We start from the raw sequence: 19,204 nt of genomic DNA, 5'->3' as shown, positions 1-19,204 counted from the left end.
GTATGTGGTCCTGTTGAGCAGTAACTGAAAAAATAAGGGACGCTGTGAGTGAGGGAAGGGCAGCTTGGCGAGCAGGGGCAGCACAGGGGGCATCACTGCTACCCAAAGAAGTGACCCCGAAGGGCTGAGAGACTGCCTGGTACTTCCCTCTGGTGCCCTAATGTCTTATGGAAACTGAGGGAGCCATGTCTAGACTGCCTGAAGGGAAGGCTGGTTGGTTTTTGTTTTAGTAGAACTGGAAGATGATGAAGGTGCTTTCACTATAAAGCTAGCCTATGGATTGGACTACCTGAATAACCAGAAGTGATCAGAAGGTTATGCAAAATGCTAAGGGTGAAAGGGAATTCAGCATTTTGAGGATGAAAGCAGGAAAAAAAGGTGTCCCTGTGTCTTAAACATAAATAAATAAACAAAAAGGGCTGGGCATGGGTGGCTCACGCCTATAATCCTGGCAGTTCGAGACCAACCTGAGCAACTGTAGCCAGACTTCGTCTCTACAAAAATTAGAAACATCAGTTGGGAGTGGTGGCGCATGCCTGTAGTCCCAGCTACTCAGGAGGCTGAAGCAGGAGGATTGTTTGAGCCCAGAAATTTGAGGTTGCAGTGAGCTATAATGACGCCACTGCACTCTAGCCCCGGCAACAAAGGGAATCCTGGTCTCAAAAATAAAGGGGAACCACAGATAAAGCACAGAAAACAACTGGTAATTGATGGAATAATATGCCATCTATTTGGAGAATGTGAAAGTAAAGACAGGGAACCAACAATTTAGAGAGGTGGAGGGGTAGGGAGAGACCTTCACCGTCAACACTAGATTCGAGACAGTGACCATGATGATGAGGTAAGAGTTAAGATTATTTAAAGTTAAAAGGAAATATAAAATGCTGTTACAGATAGATGCTCCTCAACTTACAATGGGGTTATGTCCTGATTAAACCATAAGTTGAAAATAAAAATTTTAAGTCAAAAATGCATATTTAATATACCTAATCTAAATATCATTGCTTAGCCTGGCCTACCTTAACTGTGCCCAGAATGCTTACATTAGTTTACAGTTGGACCAAATCATCCAACACAAAGCCAATTTTATAATACAGTGTTTACTATTGCATGTAATTTGAATACTATACTGAAAGTGAAAAATGGAATGGTTGTATGGGATTTGAAGTATGGTTTCTACTGCATGAGTATCATTTTCACATCTTCGTAAGGTCAAGTAATTGTAAGCCAAACCATTTTAAGCCTGGGAACCGTACTTACTTAGGGAACAAGTCATAGTGTAAGCTAAATCCTCATTTTTTGCAGCAGGGACTTAACAGATGTCTTCAGGGTAATCAAGACACCTGTTACCAAGAAAATGAATTTAATGGTGAAGAATTAAGGGAACCCCTAGAACAGAGGGCCCCAACTGGCACCAGGGGCCAGTTTCATGGAAGACAATTTTTCCATGGACCGGGGGCGTGGGGCTCAAGGTAGTGATGTGCAGCCGATTTCCTAACAGGCCAAGGACTGGTCCTGGGCCGTGGCCAGGGGCTTGAGGACCACTGCCCTAGAAGAACTAAAGGTAGCTCTAGTTGAAAGTGGTGCCCCCAACGATGAAAGTTGGGGTAAGGCACACGCTTGCCGCTCAGTTACAAACACAATCTATAAAAATTTCACCACATGCATGTAATAGTTTGATTAAATGTCAAACTGATTATGCTTTACAAGTAAAGAAACAAAATACCATTTTCTTGCCGGGCGAGGTAGCTCATGCCTGCAATCCTAGCACTCTTGGAGGCTGAGGCCAGAGAATTGCTTGAGGTCAGGAGTCCCAGACCAACCTGATCAAGAGCCAGACCCAATCTCTCCTAAAAATAGAAAAATAAGCTGGGCATGGTGGCATGTACCTGTAGTCCCAGCTACTCGGGAGGCTGAGGCAGGAGGATCACTAGAGTCCAGGAGTTTGAGGTTGTCGTGAGCTAGGCTGATGCCATGGCACTCTCACCCAGGCAACAGAGTGAGACTCATTTTCACCCATAAAAATGGCAAGAAAAGAAATAATGCCCAGTGTGGGTAGAAGTGTCCTATAGAAAGTGATACAACCTTTGCATAAGGTAATTGGCCCAGTCATTCCTTTAGGAAATAGAGATACAAAGGTTGATATATATGAATGTCATCTCTAAAGTTGTCTATAAAATAAGAAAACCTCCAAGTTGTCTAACAATGTTTATATTCTATATTATAATTTGGTAATGATATATCCAAAGGATAAGTCATATACATCCACTGATGTTTACCAAGTAAATGCTATCTTAAAAACCTAAAGGTGTATACACAGAATGAGCTCAACTTTAGGTGGGGAGGGGAACTAACCAAAATGTTTAAAGTAGGTAAGAATAGGAATGATTTTTAATTTTTAAATATTTTTCTGTATTTTCCAAGTTCCCCACAAAGAAAATACATTTAAAATAAAAGTTATTTAAAGTTTGTTAAAAAAGTTATTTAAAGTTTGTTAAAAGACATGATCAAATACCATGGAAAATCAGTGGACCCAGTAAGAAGCTCTGATGAGAAACTCTGCAGTGACATTTCCCCTGTATGTAAAAATGTCTTGGGGGTGGGGGATTTTCCTGGACCAGGACTGTGACATATTGGGGCAGTGTTTGGCACTGCTCAGTAACAAACACTTTCTCCTAGGCAGGCCCGGTTCCCCAACTTAAAGAAACTTCCAGCAGCTTTTATTTACTCTGTATGGGTTCTCTGCTTAAGTACTCTACGTGTACTATCTCATTATTCTTAAAACCACCCTGAAGATGAATATTATGATAGTCAATTTTCAGAAGAGGAAATAAAAGCAGAGAAGAGGTCAAGTCATTTGCAAACGGTCACAATTAGTGGCAGAGCCGTGGCTGAAACCCGACTCTTCATACTGGACAAAGAATGGACACTTGAGCTACAGTCACTACCACTTGTCAAAAGAAAAAAATCATTTCAGCAAATTCAGTCTACTATGTCTTAACAAAATCTTTAAAAGTCAGATGTAAAAATCATCTTGGATGATGGAATGAAGCTTTAATAGCATTTTTAAAAATTGAGAATTCTGAAAGGTACAGGTCTTCCGGTTCAGTAACTATTTTAAAAGGCACATGTGCTTGGCATTCACAAAGACAAACAACCTACTATTCAATCTTTTGAACTGAGGAAGGAAAACATTCAGAACTTGATTAGTCCTGATTGTGAGACGCTGAATGAAGCATTGTCTGGAACAGTATCTGCTCTGCATTTACTTTAAATGTTCACCACCAGCTTCAACAAGAGCAAAGCCAATACTTAAGCTTGTTTGAGCACCAAACGTACAGAAACCATCAGCACCAATTCCCTGCTTTCCATTCCAGAATTTTCACCTACAAACTATAGCTTAAAAACAGGTTCCGGCCGGGCGCGGTGGCTCACACCTGTAATCCTAGCACTCTGGGAGGCCGAGGCAGGCGGATTGTTTGAGCTCAGGAGTTCGAGCCCAGCCTGAGCAAGAGTGAGACCCCGTCTCTACTAAAAATAGAAAAGAAATTATACGGACAGCTAAAAACATATATATATATATAGAAAAAATTAGCCGGACATGGTGGTACATGCCTGTAGTCCCAGCTACTCAGGAGGCTGAGAGGCAGGAGGATTGTTCGAGCCCAGGAGTTTGAGGTTGCTGTGAGCTAGGCTGACACCACGGCACTCACTCTAGCCCGGGCAACAGAGTGAGACTGTCTCAAAAAACAACAACAACAACAACAAAAAACAGGTTCCGAAAGTATCTCAATACCCTTCTGCCAATGACCACATAAGCCAAAGTAATAATGTAAAATTTAACATTTCTGTTACTGTGTCAAAACCAACAAAAACAAAACTTAAAAGATTAGATGGTGTAAGTACAGTAATAGAGTGCTTTAACACTACAAAAACAAATGTAAGAAAAAGCATTTGAGCTGTGTGCCTGAGATTTAAAATAGGACATGAATAACTTCTGTGACACTCACTTAACCGGGGCAGGAAGAGATTCTAGTTTGCATGACACAACAAACAATTGCAGCTTAAGTAAACTAATTCATTTCCTAAAAAGGAATGCTACAGAATTCCATAGGCCAGGAGGGAGCCAGTGCAGCCTTGCTCCCAGGCAGCCTTGGCTGGGACACACCCACTGCTGTGGCTCCTCCTAGACCTCAAGGTTCTAAGGTGCCATGGTTTGAAAAGTTCCAAGTAACCTCTGATGTGCAGGGGAAGAAAGACGTGAAAGACATCAAACATCCGTAACATGTGAAGTACTCTCAACAGTCCTATGAAGCCAGGCAGAGCATTTCTCCCACAGAGGGAACCACTTATCCAAAACTGCCACCTAGGAACTGCTATAGAATGTTCTAGTAGACGAGCCTCAAATCTGTATGCATGTCCCCTTTTCCCTTGTAAAGAAGAAAGAAAGACTAATCTGAGTTTAAATGATTTAGAAATTAGGATTTTTATGGAGTCCAGGGAGGACAAGGGAGAAATTTAAAGCACCGAAAACCTGTCCTTCAGATTTTCTTAGATATCTTAGGGTTTTTATTGCTGATTACAGATTTAAAACTAGGAAATGTGCATTGCTTGGCAAATTACACAAGTAACCTTTTTAGTTATTCACATTTCCAATAAAAGCTTAAACAGACAAAAAATACAAAGGACGAGAAGTATGAATGGCAACAGCTTTAAAACAGAAGAATTTTTAGTAACAGTAAGAAGTATCCACAGCCAGCGTCCACCAAAAATTTAAAATTATTCAAACCGTGCAAATGCTTGACTCAAATCAATGTCATACACTGAACTATTAATACTTGTTCCTTGAAGTTGCAAACTAGAAAGTCACCCACTTATGTTTATGATCACACAAACCACCTAATTTGCTCAAGGTTCAGCTTAAAGCAACATTTAATATCCTTTACAAGATGGAATTTGTGAAAAGTTCAAAAGGAAAACTTGCTGTTTTAATGCAGCTGTGCTCAGAAGTCTACATGATTTCCTGGGAAACCATCTGGGCTTAGCCAATTAGAAAAATGCAGTTCAAAGCAGTGTCACACTGGCTGCCTGAAGGTACCCTTGGAGATACTGGAGTGCTTCTGCATTGAGGCTGGTGCTCACCATTGATGGAACCTATAAGAGAAGGGAAACACACCCCGGCTGTTGGAGATCCTGATGCAACAACACAGACCCCATCTTCTATGGGACAGCTGCCACAGTCATTCATCACTGTCCAAGGGATTCCCAAAAAACTCAATTGCCTTTATTCTTTTAAGATAGGTAGGTCTAGCTAGGCCCAGTGGCTCAGGCCTGTAATCCTAACACTCTGGGAGGCCGAGGCGGGAAGATTGCTTGAGACCAGCCTGAGCAAAAGTAAGACTCCATCTCTATAAAACATAGAAAAACTAGATGAGCACAGTAGCCCCAAGTACGCCTGTGGTCCCCAGCTACTTGGGAGGCTGCGGCAGGAGGCTCGCTTGAGCTCAGGAGATTGAGGTTGCAGTGAGCTTTGATGATGCCACTGCACTCTATAGGGGGCAACAAAGTGAGACGCTGTCTCAAAAAAAAAAAAAAAAAAGATCTAAAAAAGTAGATCTATAAGAAATTATTATTGTTAGTTGTGATAGTGGTATTATGGTTAGGTTAAAAAAAAAGTCCTTATTGTTTAGCGATGGACGATGAAGTACTTACAAGTGAAATACTACATCTAAGGGCTTGCTCAATACAAAGGAAAAAAAGGAGAAACAAATGAAACAAAACTGGCAAAATACTGGTAATTATCGAAGCTGGGTACGTGAGGGTTCTATGTATGTTTGAAATTCTCCATAAAAAACAATTAAAAATATAAATTTTATCAGGTAATATCTGACTCTGTAAAAGGTGCTGGCTAAATGCAACTATACAGCCATTTATTAGATTTATGTACACCTTTTATAGAACGTATTTCTGAGTATGCTGCAGTTTAAAAAAAAACCCAATAGGTTGGGTGAGGCAGCTTAAAACTGTAATCCTAGCACTTTGGAAGGCCAAGGTGGGAGGATGGCTTGAACCCAGGAGTTTGAGACCAGCCTGCAGTACCAGGAGGCTGTGAGGCAGAAGGATCACTCGAGCCCAGGATTCCCCAGAAGTTCGAGGCTGTAATGAGCTGTGATTGCACCACTGCATCCCAACCTGGGCAACAAAGTGAGACCCTGTCTCTCTAAAACAGAACCAATAAATGCTACCACATTTTAATAACAGAGGATCATTTCAATCTGGAAAATAAATACACTTCTATTTGAAGGGGTTTTTTCCCTTTTATCCTTACTCCTAAAATCCATTCACTTAAAATATACTTCTAGTACATGCTAAAAGAAAAAAAAGGGCTCACAGTTTTAATTGAAGAAAATAAGCCTTGTCTATAACTCAGCAGAATGTAGTTTATTTATGTTGACCAACGAAAACAGGCACCACAATAACTATCCTCTTGCCTTCCCAGTAAAGTCTCCATTAATCACAAGAGTTTTTTTTTTTTTTTTTTTGAGACATGGTCTCACTTTGTTGCCTGGGCTAGAATGAATACCGTGGCATCAGCCTAGCTCACAACAACCTCAAACTCCTGGGCTCAAGCGATCCTTCTGCCTCAGCCTTCCAAGTAGCTGAGACTACAGGCATGTGCCACCATGCCCGGCTAATTTTTTTTTTCTATATATATTTTTAGTTGGCCAGGTAATTTCTTTCTATTTTTAGTAGAGACAGGGTCTCGCTCTTGCTCAGGCTGGTCTCGAACTCCTGACCTCGAGCAATCCACCCGCCTCAGCCGCCCAGAGTGCTAGGATCACAGGCGTGAGCCACCACGCCCAGCCAGTCAGAGTTCTTTGACAACACACACTTACCCTTCCTGGACAGGCAGTAGACAATTTGTGAAGTGACTGTGCCAGGTGAATTTTGGGGTTGTTCACCATTTGACCTACAGGATCATGCTCTTTTTTCCCAGCGAATGCCAACTGTGAGAAGGCAGTCTGGTACCCCGGTGTATCTTCTATGTCAATAAAATGCTCTTCATCAGGAATGGTATCATCTTCAGGTAACTCAAAAAGGCCAATAAGAGACTGTAATAAAGGAGTCCTGGATTGGAAGAAAGGAAGAGACATAAGATCAAGAAAATAGTTTGAGCTGCGCAGGGTGGCTCATGCATGTAGTCCCAGCTTCTCAGGAGACTGAGGTGGGAGAACTGCTTGACACCAGGAGTTCAAGACTAGCCTGGGGAACATTGCGGGACCCTGTCTGCAAAAAAATTTAAAAATCAGCCAGGCATGGTGGTGCATGCCTATAGTCCCAGCTAATCAGGAGGCTGAGGGGGGTGGATTACTTGAGGCCAGGAGTTCATGGTGATAGAATGAGACCCTGCCTCTTAACAACAAAAAAAAGAGAATAGTTTGAAGATTTAAACAAAAGCAGCAACTCCTCAAGGAAATAAAATTACAGACTCACAGTCTGAAGAGGGACCTTATACCTATCCAGAAACTGTTCATCAATTTTTTTGGCTCCAGCACCCTAAACTTGTCTTTCAGAAACTACTCTATCTCAAGCTGGCTGTGTGACCTAAGCCAAAGCAAGGAGATTCAACACTAGGAGTACTATTAGAAAAAATAAACCTCCAGTTGTCAGATCATTTTATGGAAGAGGCTGTCTGAGTGGAACCAAAATAAGGAAAGCGAGGCCCTCCAGACACTGAGTACGAGACGCATGGCAGATCTTTTCCTGGCCTATTCAGTTCCTCCCCTCAAAGACTTATGCCAATTTAGCTGGACTTCTGTCATAAAACAGTCTTAGAGATCACCTAGATCAGACTCTTAAAGGGATCCCCGAATCCCCCTAAAAAGTTAAGAACCTGGAAATACGATCTTTGTAGGCCTAGACGGATCCTTAAGTCCTATCTTGGACCTGGTGGTGGAGAAGCCGAGATCAGAACCTAATTCCTTTGGCCCCAAGAGAATAAGCTTGAATGGTTCTGCAGTCGTAAGGGAAGGAAGCTGTAACTTCTAAAAATATTAGAATGGAATACTTACCATAGCTTGGTATACTCAGTATCCATCATTGGGGGACATTCTGTTAGTAATTTGGTTATGCCAACTGCACAGATCTTTTTCTCTACATTTCCAGATACTTTCTGAATTTCAGGAATAATGATTTTTTCCAAAACCATTCCAAACATTCTGTTAATCAAAGCAAAATAGATCTAGTCAATATTAGACTACCACTATAAACAGTGAAATATTTAAATGTTATTTACACTCATTGACTCTTTATGAATATAAAAATTTAGTAAGTAAAAAGACTACTGTTGGCCAGGCACAGTGGCTCACTCTTATAATCCTAGCACTCTGGGAGGCCAAGGTGGGAAGATCCCTTGAACTCAGGAGTTCAAGACCAGCCTGAGCAAGAGCAAGACCATGTCTCTACTAAAAATAGAAAAATTACCCGGGTATAGTGGTGCACACCTGTAGTCCCAGCTACTGGGGAGGCTGAGGCAGGAAGATCACGTAAGCCCAGGAGTTTGAGGTTGCCGTGAGCTAGGCTGATGGCATGGCACTCTAGCCTGGGCAACAGAGCAAGACTCTGTCTCAAAAATAAAAAAAAGGCTGCTGTTTTCAGTCAGCTGAGGAGACCTAGAGATGGAAATGACAAAAAACCCCAAGAAATCTCTGCTCTGTAGCCAACTGCCATCATCTTTTGTGAATAAATATCTCTCATATTATTGTAAGGCTATGCTTAAACAGAATGTTTATAGCTTTTTTTGGTCTTGTATGCATTTTTAAAAACTTAAGAAATCCTTGAAAAATCAGAAATTAAAAAACAGAGATAAGCAAGAGCAAGAAGGAAAAGAATCACTTATTGTCCTACCATCCAGCAACAACTAGTTTTAAAATTTTTGGATAATAAACTTCCCAACTTTCTTGGCTTATGTCCTTGTAAGTATATAAATGTTAATGGTTGTTTACTGATTTCCTCACAATCCTGTACTGCCAGAAATAATATTTTTTGGTTTGCTTTTCAGGTTAATTCAGTTTTTAGTCAATCTTGAATTTTTCAGAAATAATTCAGGTACAGGGATCAAACCTTCCCCAAATAATCTTTTCCCCTAGAGTTGTATTCTATCATTTCTTTATAATGCTTCCATTTCCTTACTAATGGGAAATACCTACTAATTACACTCTTTGTCAGGTTAAGTCAAAAGCAAATTTTTACTTGGTCCCAAACATTTCTTATTTTAAAAATCATGCTGTTGACTTTAATAAAGGCAGGTTCCTGGAGTTCCTTACCATCCAACACAACAAAGAACACTGGCTGTGGAGGGGAGTGCCAGAGAGTGGAGAAACTTTGGGGATTAGGAAAATGATTACGGGATTTTTTTCTTTACAACCCAACACCCAAGAATATTTTCAAAATGATAGATACTATCCATGCACCAAGAACCACAAAATTATCTATAAGACAGAGATACTGGTTTACACTAAAAAAGGCCAAATCATTTTCTTTGTTTTAAAAATAAAATGTAATAAAAACTTACTTTGGTTGTATACCATCAAATATTTCTTGTAGTGCTAGCGCACCATATTTTATGCAATACAAATTAATAAAGACTAAGAAACCTGTGGAAAGAAGATGTAGAATGTCAATACAGAGGAGTTACTGCACTAAACTGATAATTTAGTGGCAGTCTGCCAATTATGACCTGTGCATAATCATTAAAACCTGATGACCAACTCTGGCATCAATACTTGCCTTCTAATAGAACTTAACATATAAAATTTCTGTCTTTACATTATAGACATTTACATGCAGTCTTTTCTCTGATTTCTATTTCTTTATAGTATCGTTTCCATTGAAAAAATGTTTTGGTATCTAAACGAACATAAAGCAACCTTTGAAACACAATACAATTGAAACTAATTTAATGTCTGGAGAACACGAACATCTTAAAATATTTTCAATATAAAGTTTAAAACTGATAAAAGGTTTATTTGGAACCACAAAGTATAAGGTTTTAGCTAGTTTCCTTCATTATTTTTGTAGAACACCCAAATGATTTTTACTTACTCTTGATAAACTTTGTTGTTTTGGAATTCTGAAGTCTTTGGAATAGTAGAATGAAGATTTGTTTCCTATATTGGTCAACCGATTCACTAAAGAATTTTGAATAAAAGCAACAATACAAATTCAGCTTTTTTCTGAGTACCCAACAAATTTTTTGATTAAATGCACAATGAGATTATAGTCATACTCACGGAGGCATATGCTCTATTATACTGTTGAGAAGATAAAAACCTTGGTGGTCATTTGCTTTAGATGCAATCAGCTTTTGAAAAACACCTAGTAACCCAGGCTATAACAAATTAGATCAAATAATAAGCAGTTAACACAGAGGCCAGGATTAATTATTCTAAAAGTTAAACAGGAGGTATACATCGTGAAAAGGAGTTCATGTTGTAAGAATCTAATTATCCTTTTCTTGTAAGTTTTTACTTCTGAAACATAGCGGAAAAAAAACCCACCACAATAATTCATTAAAGTTCTCGAAATCAACTTATTTGACTCCTTTAAAAAAAATTTCCCCTTAAAGGATATCTAATTCTTTTCTTTCTTTTTTTTTTGAGACAGAGTCTTGCCCTGTTGTCTGGGCTAGAGTGCAACGGCATCATTGTAGCTCACAGCAACCTCAAACTCCTAGGGCTCAAGAGATCTTCCTGCCTCAGCCTCTAGAGTAGCTGGGACTACAGGCTGGCTAATTTTCTCTATTTTTAGTAGAGACAGGGTCTCACTCTTGCTCAGGGTGGTCTAGAACTCCTGACCTCAAGTGATCCTCCCACTTGGGCTTCCCAGAGTGTTAGGATTACAGGCACGAGCCACCACACCTGGCCAAGATCACCTAATTCTAATAAAAACACACTTTAAAGTTTTCTAATTATTTCCCTTATTACATTATTTTAAATAATTTTTTTCCTTTTTTTCCCCTGCCGCCCCTTCCTCTAAATAAAGAAATTTTTTAAACCTGCCATCCCTAATGTTTCCAAGCTACTTTAGCAAATTATAGTTACATCAAAAGAGATCTGACTCACAATTTTGTCAGCCGCAGCACTTGCTATTGTATTTGAACCGCGTTCTAAGAATGCTTGGAGAAGCCTCACTAGAGCAGGAATATTTCCTGTTCTTTCCCAAAGCACTGGCTGAAGGAGATGAGGAAATAAGGCCATATAGGAAGACGGGATATCATTTTTATGTGTTTCCAGAAGCAAAGACATCACTTGAAAGACATATGGAATAAATTCTGTTGATAAAAGTAAAAACAGAGCTGTCAGCTTCAGAAGGAATGGCTCTGATATAAAATATAAGAATCTCTTAGGCAGGTTGCATTTTATAACCACCTTAATTTTATCCCATTACCAAAGAAAATAATTTCCTTTAACCTACCTTGTACATCATTTTGTAAAATTTCAGTAAATGCCAAAAACAAAGCCTCCTCAAAATTTACAACAGCAGCAGGGTTAGCTTTGCAAGTTATTCTTATGGATAAACATATTGCTTCAAACATGTAGTGATTAAAATGAGGTTTGCTTGGGTTCTGAAATTATAAAAAAAAAAAACAACCTAATTACTCAAATAATCCAACTGACTATCATCTAAAACAAAACACACCTAACCTTTCTAAAACACATTTAAAATAGATGCCACCTATTTTTTAAAAACATTAAGAAAAAAATACCAATTACACTAAACTAGTGCTTGTTTGTTTGGGTTTTCTTAAATGGACAAAAGTCTTATAGCCCAGTGTAGTCCAAACACTCTTACCCAGAACTCAGGTGAAAAATGATCATGTTCTCTAAAGTCCCTCCAATACTTCCTAGGAATTTATCTTGTTTTCATAGACAGGAACAGCATCTAAAAAGGAATTCTGTCTGCCATAAACTGATTTTCTAAAACTTAATATTGATATTTAAATATGAATCAAGGCCGGGCAAGGTGGCTCACACCTGTAATCCTAGCATGCTGGGAGGCTGAGGCAGGCGGATCGTTTGAGCTCAGGAGTTCGAGACCAGCCTGAGCAAGAGCGAGACCCCGTCTCTACCAAAAAAATAGAAAGAAATTATCTGGACAACTAAAAATATATAGAAAAAATTAGCCGGGCATGGTGGCACATGTCTATAGTCCCAGCTACTTGGGAGGCTGAGGCAGAAGGATTGCTCAAGCCCAGGAGTTTGAGGTTGCTGTGAGCTAGGCTGACGCCATGGCACTCTAGCCCGGGCAACAGAGTGAGACTCTGTCTCAAAAAAAAATAATAAATAAATATGAATCAAGTATCTAAAATTTCTGATCAGAGAGTGAACTTTATTTTTGAAAAATGAAGGGAGAAGACACACAAAGGATTGTAATCATCATTTTTTAAGTCTAAATAGCCTCTTTAAGAGACAGGGTCTTGCTCTGTCACCCAGGCTGGAGTCCAGTGGCATGAACATAGCTCACTCAACGACAACCTCCATCTCCCAGGCGCAAGTAATCCTCCTGCCTCAACCTCCTGAGTAGCTAGGACTACAGGCACGCATCACCATGCCCAACTAATTTTTGTGTGTGTGTTTGATGGGTCTCACTGTGTTCCTCAGGCTGGTCTTGAACTCCTGTGCTCAAATGATCCTCCTGCTTTGGCCTCTGAAGTGCTGGGATTAAAGGAATGAACCACTGTACCCGGCCCAAATAGCCTCTTTTATATTCATTTAATGCAAAGCCTACTTTCCTACATCTAAGATAATTTTGGATCATCTGTACCTTCTTAATTTTCTACAATGAACATGTTGCCTTTTGTAATGAGAATAAAAACACATTAAAGCTTCTGAGCCTACACTTAAAGGTGACTGCTGTTATGTCTCCAATCTAACTTTAACCCACACTTTTAGCAAAGTACATTAACTAACTGATGGTCAGAAAGAATTCATCGACCTTCTCCAAAGCCTCACCCAGTGCCAGAGTTCAGAGGCCCAAACAGTTTGGAGCAAATTAAAAGGCAACCCCACTTTCAAAATTGGCTCTGTTACCTTACTGACAGCTAATAGTTTCTGTGTGAGCTGAGTGATGAGAGTAGCGATGTAGGGGATTATGGCTTCTTGTAGGAGAGAAAAACTTCTCATGATTGCTGTAAAATATAAAAAAGCAAAAACAGAGTTCAGTTAAACTTCAGCAAAAAGCAGTAATTAGGGGGTTAAAAAAGCCTAGTTATTCATCAACTAAAATTTTGAGACACTTAAGACAACCCCCGATAGCTCTCTAAATTTAAAAATAATCTAAATTTTCCTTCACTTTAAAATTAGGACAGGAGTTGGCAACAAAATTTAGCTTGGAAATATTGAGTATTTCTAGAAGGCCCAAAGCTTAAAAAAAATAATCAGAGTGAATAAAGAGGCAAACAAAAAAGAGGAAGAAACAGTGAACTGACAGGAGCAGAGCAACAGTGTGAGAGAGAGAATAGTTTAGGGTCTCTTTCATCACTTAGAAATCAGTGGTAGAAAATGGAAACATGGTCTCAGCCTACGGTAAACTGAAATAGCAGGCCACCTACCCATCTCCTTCAAAAAGAGAGATTAGGAGCCTAAGAAAATTCTATATATACACATATAAAGCCAGAGTCCATACTGGAAAAATACTGCTCGTTAATAGATGCCTAAAAATATATAGCATGGGAAACAAATATATTTGTAAGCTAAAATGTATGATAGCTCTCTTCCCACAATAATATTTCTAAAATACATGTTTACTAAGCAGAGTACCTACTACATGCTAGGTATAATAGATAAAAAATTATCTACTCTTGCCTCCTAAACTTTGTACATGAATGATGAGCCAAAGACTCATTCACCTTTCAACAAACTGCTACCTACCCTTCACATCTCATCTCAGACGTCACTTCCTAGAGAAAGCCATTCCCTGACCTGGGTTAAGAGGGTTAGAGGATAGATTAGTGCCCTTTGTCTGGGCTGCCACAGAATCCTTTCGTTCACTCATACAACAGTATTTATTGACCAAGTATTATATATTGTGTGCCCTTAAATATCCTAGGAACACATTAATGAAGACCACTGACCAGTTAGCTGCTCTTATAGAAGTCAACATTAAGCAACAGTAAGTACATATCATTGTTGCGAGAATTAGTATTGAAAACATACACAAATGCAAACCCAGACACATACATACACACACATATATACCTCAGAATTCCTGACCTAGGTTGGAAGGATCAGGGAGTTTATTTGAAAAGTGTTTCTCACGACTCAGACACTGTGCTAGGCTTTTGGGATACAGCAGTGAAAAAGACTGAGATTGTTCCAAAGCTAGAGCCAGCACCAGGACGCCCTCCTAATGTAGCACCCAGCAGATGGTTACAGCTGCCTATGTCCTTGTTTGGCAGGATATATAAAGACGTGGTCTGTGTGGAGTCTACCATGTGTACCCATGTCTCACCAAGACCTTGCTGATCATGCAGTCAATAAATGTTGCATGGTCTGACCTCTGCCCTAAAGAAACTCAATCTAGGAAAGGAAAAGGGGATCTTACTATGTTTTCTATAACAATGGGTTCTGTACCAAATTAAGGTAAAAATTTTCTGAAAACAGTTAACAATAAACAAAATATTTTTCATTTTTAAAAATATCTAAACCTACCTATTTCTTAGCAAACATTAGCTGGTTCCTAGACTACACAACCTAAAGTATAACTCAGAATGCTTACCCCCTTGTAATCTGAAATTAGATGCTTAAGTCTGTATACCAGGGAAACGGCCTACCTTTCATAATATATTCATTTTCTGAAGAGCCAGGAAGTGTGAGAGCTTTGAAAAGGTTTGTTAGCAGAATCTCAACAAACGGTGCGATTTCTGCAGCTGTAAAGCTATAGATGAAAAAACAGCTTTCAGTCACTACCAACTCTGGAGCTTAGTCACTGTGGACTCCCTTGGCAACTACTAAATCACACTTCTCAGCACAAAACTGAGCCATCTCCCACCACTAACAATTGATAGCTTAGGAAAACAATTTTGTACATATGCTCACGTTAAGCTCCTAAGGAGGCAAATCTGGGACCAGACACAATTGAACCAGAAAAAAAAACCCAGGTAAACTCAACACCTAAAGTTGCAACAGTCATACCTGGTTCATATCTATCACCATCAAGAACAGAACAGTCTCAAGGGTTCCAGTCATCTATTTTTCTTGGAGGTGTAGGAGATTCAGAATTGTTCACTGCATGAATTCTGGGCCTGAAGACAGGTACTGCCTTGACTCACCTCAAAGGACGTCATTTCAACCCTTAATTGGCCACTGAGAATATCTGTCCTTCAAGTTCTTAATGAAGTAAAGAACCTAGAACTGTTTTCCATCTCTTACCCAAAGCTCAGTTTCAAGAAATAACACTGTTGAAGAATGGCCTGAAAGACATGCAGGCCATCCATTCCTCTACATCCTCGGATCAGGCCAGAGGAGCTACTTTCTTGGCCCCTAGAGAATTACTTTCACTAAGCTGTATTATATCTCAGAACTAAGTGAGAGTACAAAAACAGTCACATGAAAATAACTGTTACATGACTTTGCTGAGAAGACTGCTATTACACAGTATTCCCTTAATGAAGACTCACTGCTTTAAATTTTAATCTCATGTATAATGTGAAAATTTTAATTCCCCAAGTCTCCCATTTGTCTTGGCTGCTAGGAGATTCCAAATAAAATTTAGAGTTTAATACACAGGATCCTTTGACACACGTTTCTATTTATTAACTGTATCTCAGTTTTATTTTCCTTTGCTCTAATTTATTCAATATTTAATTTTATAATCATAGCTTATCTATTTTGGTAAATCCTTTTGGAATGAGATAGTATATTTGAGTAAAAAGTACATATTTATTTTCCTAACAACTAATGAAATTATGAAAACACTCAGGGATATCTTTGACCAGTACAGTACAGTCCCCACCCCAAGCTAAGAATGTATAAACTGCTTAGACCCAGATACTTACAGAGTGGCGTTGTTAGGCCCTCTCATAGTAAAGAGTCTTTCGAGAGCGTGTGCTGCGTAAGTGTGAACAACAATACTTTCCGCTTGAAGATGATTAATCAAGAGAGGAATAGAGACTACAAGATGCTCTTTTGGTACCTGAAAAATACAATAATATACATGCTCTAAATCCAATAATGCCACATTTGAGTAAAAGACAACTGGAAGAGAAGGGCTTGCTGATTTTAAAAAGTTTGCTTTCTTCAGCTCTGTTATAATGACAAAAGATAGTGTTGTAAAAAGAAAAACTTCTACCTCCACATAATGGTTCAATTTTCATTCATTTTTCCAATTGTTTTTCTGAGCACAAAACTATAGGGTAAAATCTTGCAGATAAAACAATACACCATCAAGTAGTATCATGGAGAAGCAGATAAGGTTTCATGAATCTCAAGAGCTATACTTTTTCACTAGCAGACATTTCTTATAAAAAGTCATTTAACCTCTTTGCGCCTCATTTTCTCTCTTCCTCCCCCACAAAAATGGGACAAAAATAAGAATAATGTTCATTAAAAACCTCTAAAAGGCTGGGTGTGGTGCTCATGCCTGTAATCCCAACACTTTGGAAGCCTGAGGCAAGAAGATCATTTGAGGCCAGGAGTTTGAGACCAGTCTAAGTAACATAGCAAGACCCCATCTACACACAAAGAAAAATAATTAGCTGTGTGTGGTGGCACGTACCCATAGTCCTAGCTACTAGAGAGGCTGAGGAGGGAGGACAGCTTAAGCCTAGGAGTTGGAGGTTACAGTGAGCTATCATTGCACCACTGCACTCCAGCCTGGGTGACAGAGCAAGACTCTGTCTCTAAAAAAACAAACAAAAAAAACACTCTCTAAATTTAGAACACCAATTAGTCTTTAAAGTAGAAAAGCCTGGCTGGGCTGCATGGTAACATTGGTAAATACCTGCCAAAGACATCAAAATTATAAATCAAGAAACTAAAGAATCATCCATAGGAAATAAACTGTAGCATACTCTTTTAATGGAAAACTACACAGTTAATAAAAATGAATTATAACTTTGTCTAATAAAATGAATAACTCTCAAAATGATGTTAAGCACAAAAAAAACCCATGATGTACACACTGATACCTATAGTATGATGGTACCTGTAACAAACAAATTTAAAGCCTACAGATTACTATAGAATTTTTGTAAAAACATACTTATGTAATGAAAGCATAATAAAGCACTTGCGTGAGTATAAAACAGACTGACTTCATAATAGTAATAACTTCTTGGGAGCAAGGGAGTGGGCAGGGAGTGCTAGGGTATCTCCAGTGTATATGTGTGTATGTTTAAGTAAATATGGCTTGGAGTTAAAATTTGTGAGGTTTATTTTAATATCATTATATTATTCTCTTTGCTGCTGCTTCTTTCTTTTTTTGAGACAAGGTCTCACTGTATTGCCCACGCTTGTCAGAACTCCTCAGCTCGAGTAATCCCCCTGCCTCAACCTCCCCCACAGCTGGGACTATAAGAGCATGCCAACTTGCCCAGCTGATTTTTATTTTTTCATTTTGTGAGAGAAGGGGGTGTTTTCTTGCTTCTGTGTTTAAAACATTTGGTAAGATGGCAGCATTGTTATTGGGCAGAGGTGTCAAAGGAAAAAGATCCAGCAAAACTGTATGTGTGTTTACCCTCTAAGCTAGCAATCCTATTTTAAGAATATATCCCAAGGTTATAATGGCAAAAACGTGAAGTGACATATACACAAGGCTATTAAAGGCAATATTATTTAAAACAGTGAAAGACAGAAAACACCCAAAATATCTATGGGGAACAGTTTGTCTAAACCACGGAAAAGCCACATAATGGAATACTATGCAGCTATAAAATAAAAATGAGAACAATATGTACATACCACTATAGAATGATATCCAAGATTTAAGCAAGGTACAGTAAAGACAAATATATAGACCAATGACAGACTAGAGAGCCCAGAAATAAACCCTTCCATATACAATCCAATGATTTTTGACAAGGGTGCCAAGACTATCCAGTAGGGAAAGGACAGTCTTTTAAACAAACGGTGCTGGGAAAACTGGATATCCAGATGCAAATTAAGAGTTGGACCCCTTAGCTAACACCACATACAAAAATTAGCTCAAAATGAATCAAAGACCCAAAGGGTAAGACCTAAAATTATAAAACTGTAGGAAAAAACGGGGCAAAAGCTTTGCAATATTGGATTTAGTAATGATTTCTTGCCTAGGACATCAATTTTCTGTTGCATAGCCAACAGAAGAAAAAAAAGACAAATTAAACTTCATGAAGGGACGAGCCATAGAATGGAACATCTATAAATCATATATCTGATAAAGTATTAATATCCAGAATATACAGAGAAATTCTAAACTCAACACAAAAAAACATAACTGATTCAAAAATGGGCAAGACTTGAATAGACATTTCTCCAAAGAAAATATATAAATGCCCAATGAGCACATGAAAAGATGCTTAACATCACTAATCATCTGAAATATGCAAATCAAAACTATGAGACACCACCTCACACCTACTAGGATGGCTACTGTAAAAAAAAAAAAGGCATTGGTGAGGATGAGGATGCAGAGAAACCGGAAGCCTTGTGCACTGTTGGTAGTAAAGTAAAATGGTATAGTTGCTGTGATAAACATTAATGGCAGTTCCTCAAAAAAATGAAAAAGAATTACCATATGATGCAACAATTTCACTTCTAAGTGTATACCCAAAAGAACTGAAAGCAGAGTCTCACAGAGATTTGCACAGCCATATACACAATAGCTAAAGTGTGGAAGCAAACCCAAATGCCTACCCAAAGATGAATCGATAAACAAAATGTGATAAAGCAAACAATGGACTGTTGTTCAGTCCTAAAAAGGAAGGAAATTCTGACATATGCAACAATATGGATGAACCTTGAGGACAATATTCTGTGTGAAATAAGCCAGTCACAAAAAGATGAATACTGTATGATTCCACTTACATGAGATACTCAGAGAGTAATCAAAATCACAGAGACACAAAGTAGAATGGTGGTTGCCAGGGGCTGGGCAGAAAAGGAATAACGAATTATTGTTTAATGAGCATGTAGTTTCATTTTTACAAGATGAAGAGTTCTGGAGA

The 19,204-nt window shown here is 38.8% G+C and overlaps 1 protein-coding gene across 1 annotated transcript in view; it reads right to left on the bottom strand.

The window, feature by feature from the left end:
* Positions 1 to 4,914: 4,914 nt before the first annotated feature.
* The window catches only part of CSE1L (chromosome segregation 1 like), a 41,481-nt gene continuing 27,191 nt past the window's right edge, over positions 4,915 to 19,204 (bottom strand). Inside the window, 12 exon segments of the mRNA XM_045529234.1 lie at positions 4,915 to 5,085; positions 5,088 to 5,154; positions 6,897 to 7,128; positions 8,073 to 8,219; positions 9,575 to 9,656; positions 10,105 to 10,190; positions 10,293 to 10,390; positions 11,124 to 11,332; positions 11,476 to 11,626; positions 13,092 to 13,189; positions 14,834 to 14,937; positions 16,058 to 16,194. Of these exon segments, the coding sequence (XP_045385190.1) occupies positions 5,042 to 5,085; positions 5,088 to 5,154; positions 6,897 to 7,128; positions 8,073 to 8,219; positions 9,575 to 9,656; positions 10,105 to 10,190; positions 10,293 to 10,390; positions 11,124 to 11,332; positions 11,476 to 11,626; positions 13,092 to 13,189; positions 14,834 to 14,937; positions 16,058 to 16,194 (1,455 nt within the window). The 3' untranslated portion in view covers positions 4,915 to 5,041.

This window comes from Lemur catta, chromosome 17 (genome assembly GCF_020740605.2).
Source record: "Lemur catta isolate mLemCat1 chromosome 17, mLemCat1.pri, whole genome shotgun sequence".
Classification (NCBI taxonomy): domain Eukaryota; kingdom Metazoa; phylum Chordata; class Mammalia; order Primates; family Lemuridae; genus Lemur; species Lemur catta.
This window is presented reverse-complemented; position numbering and strand designations above follow the sequence as displayed.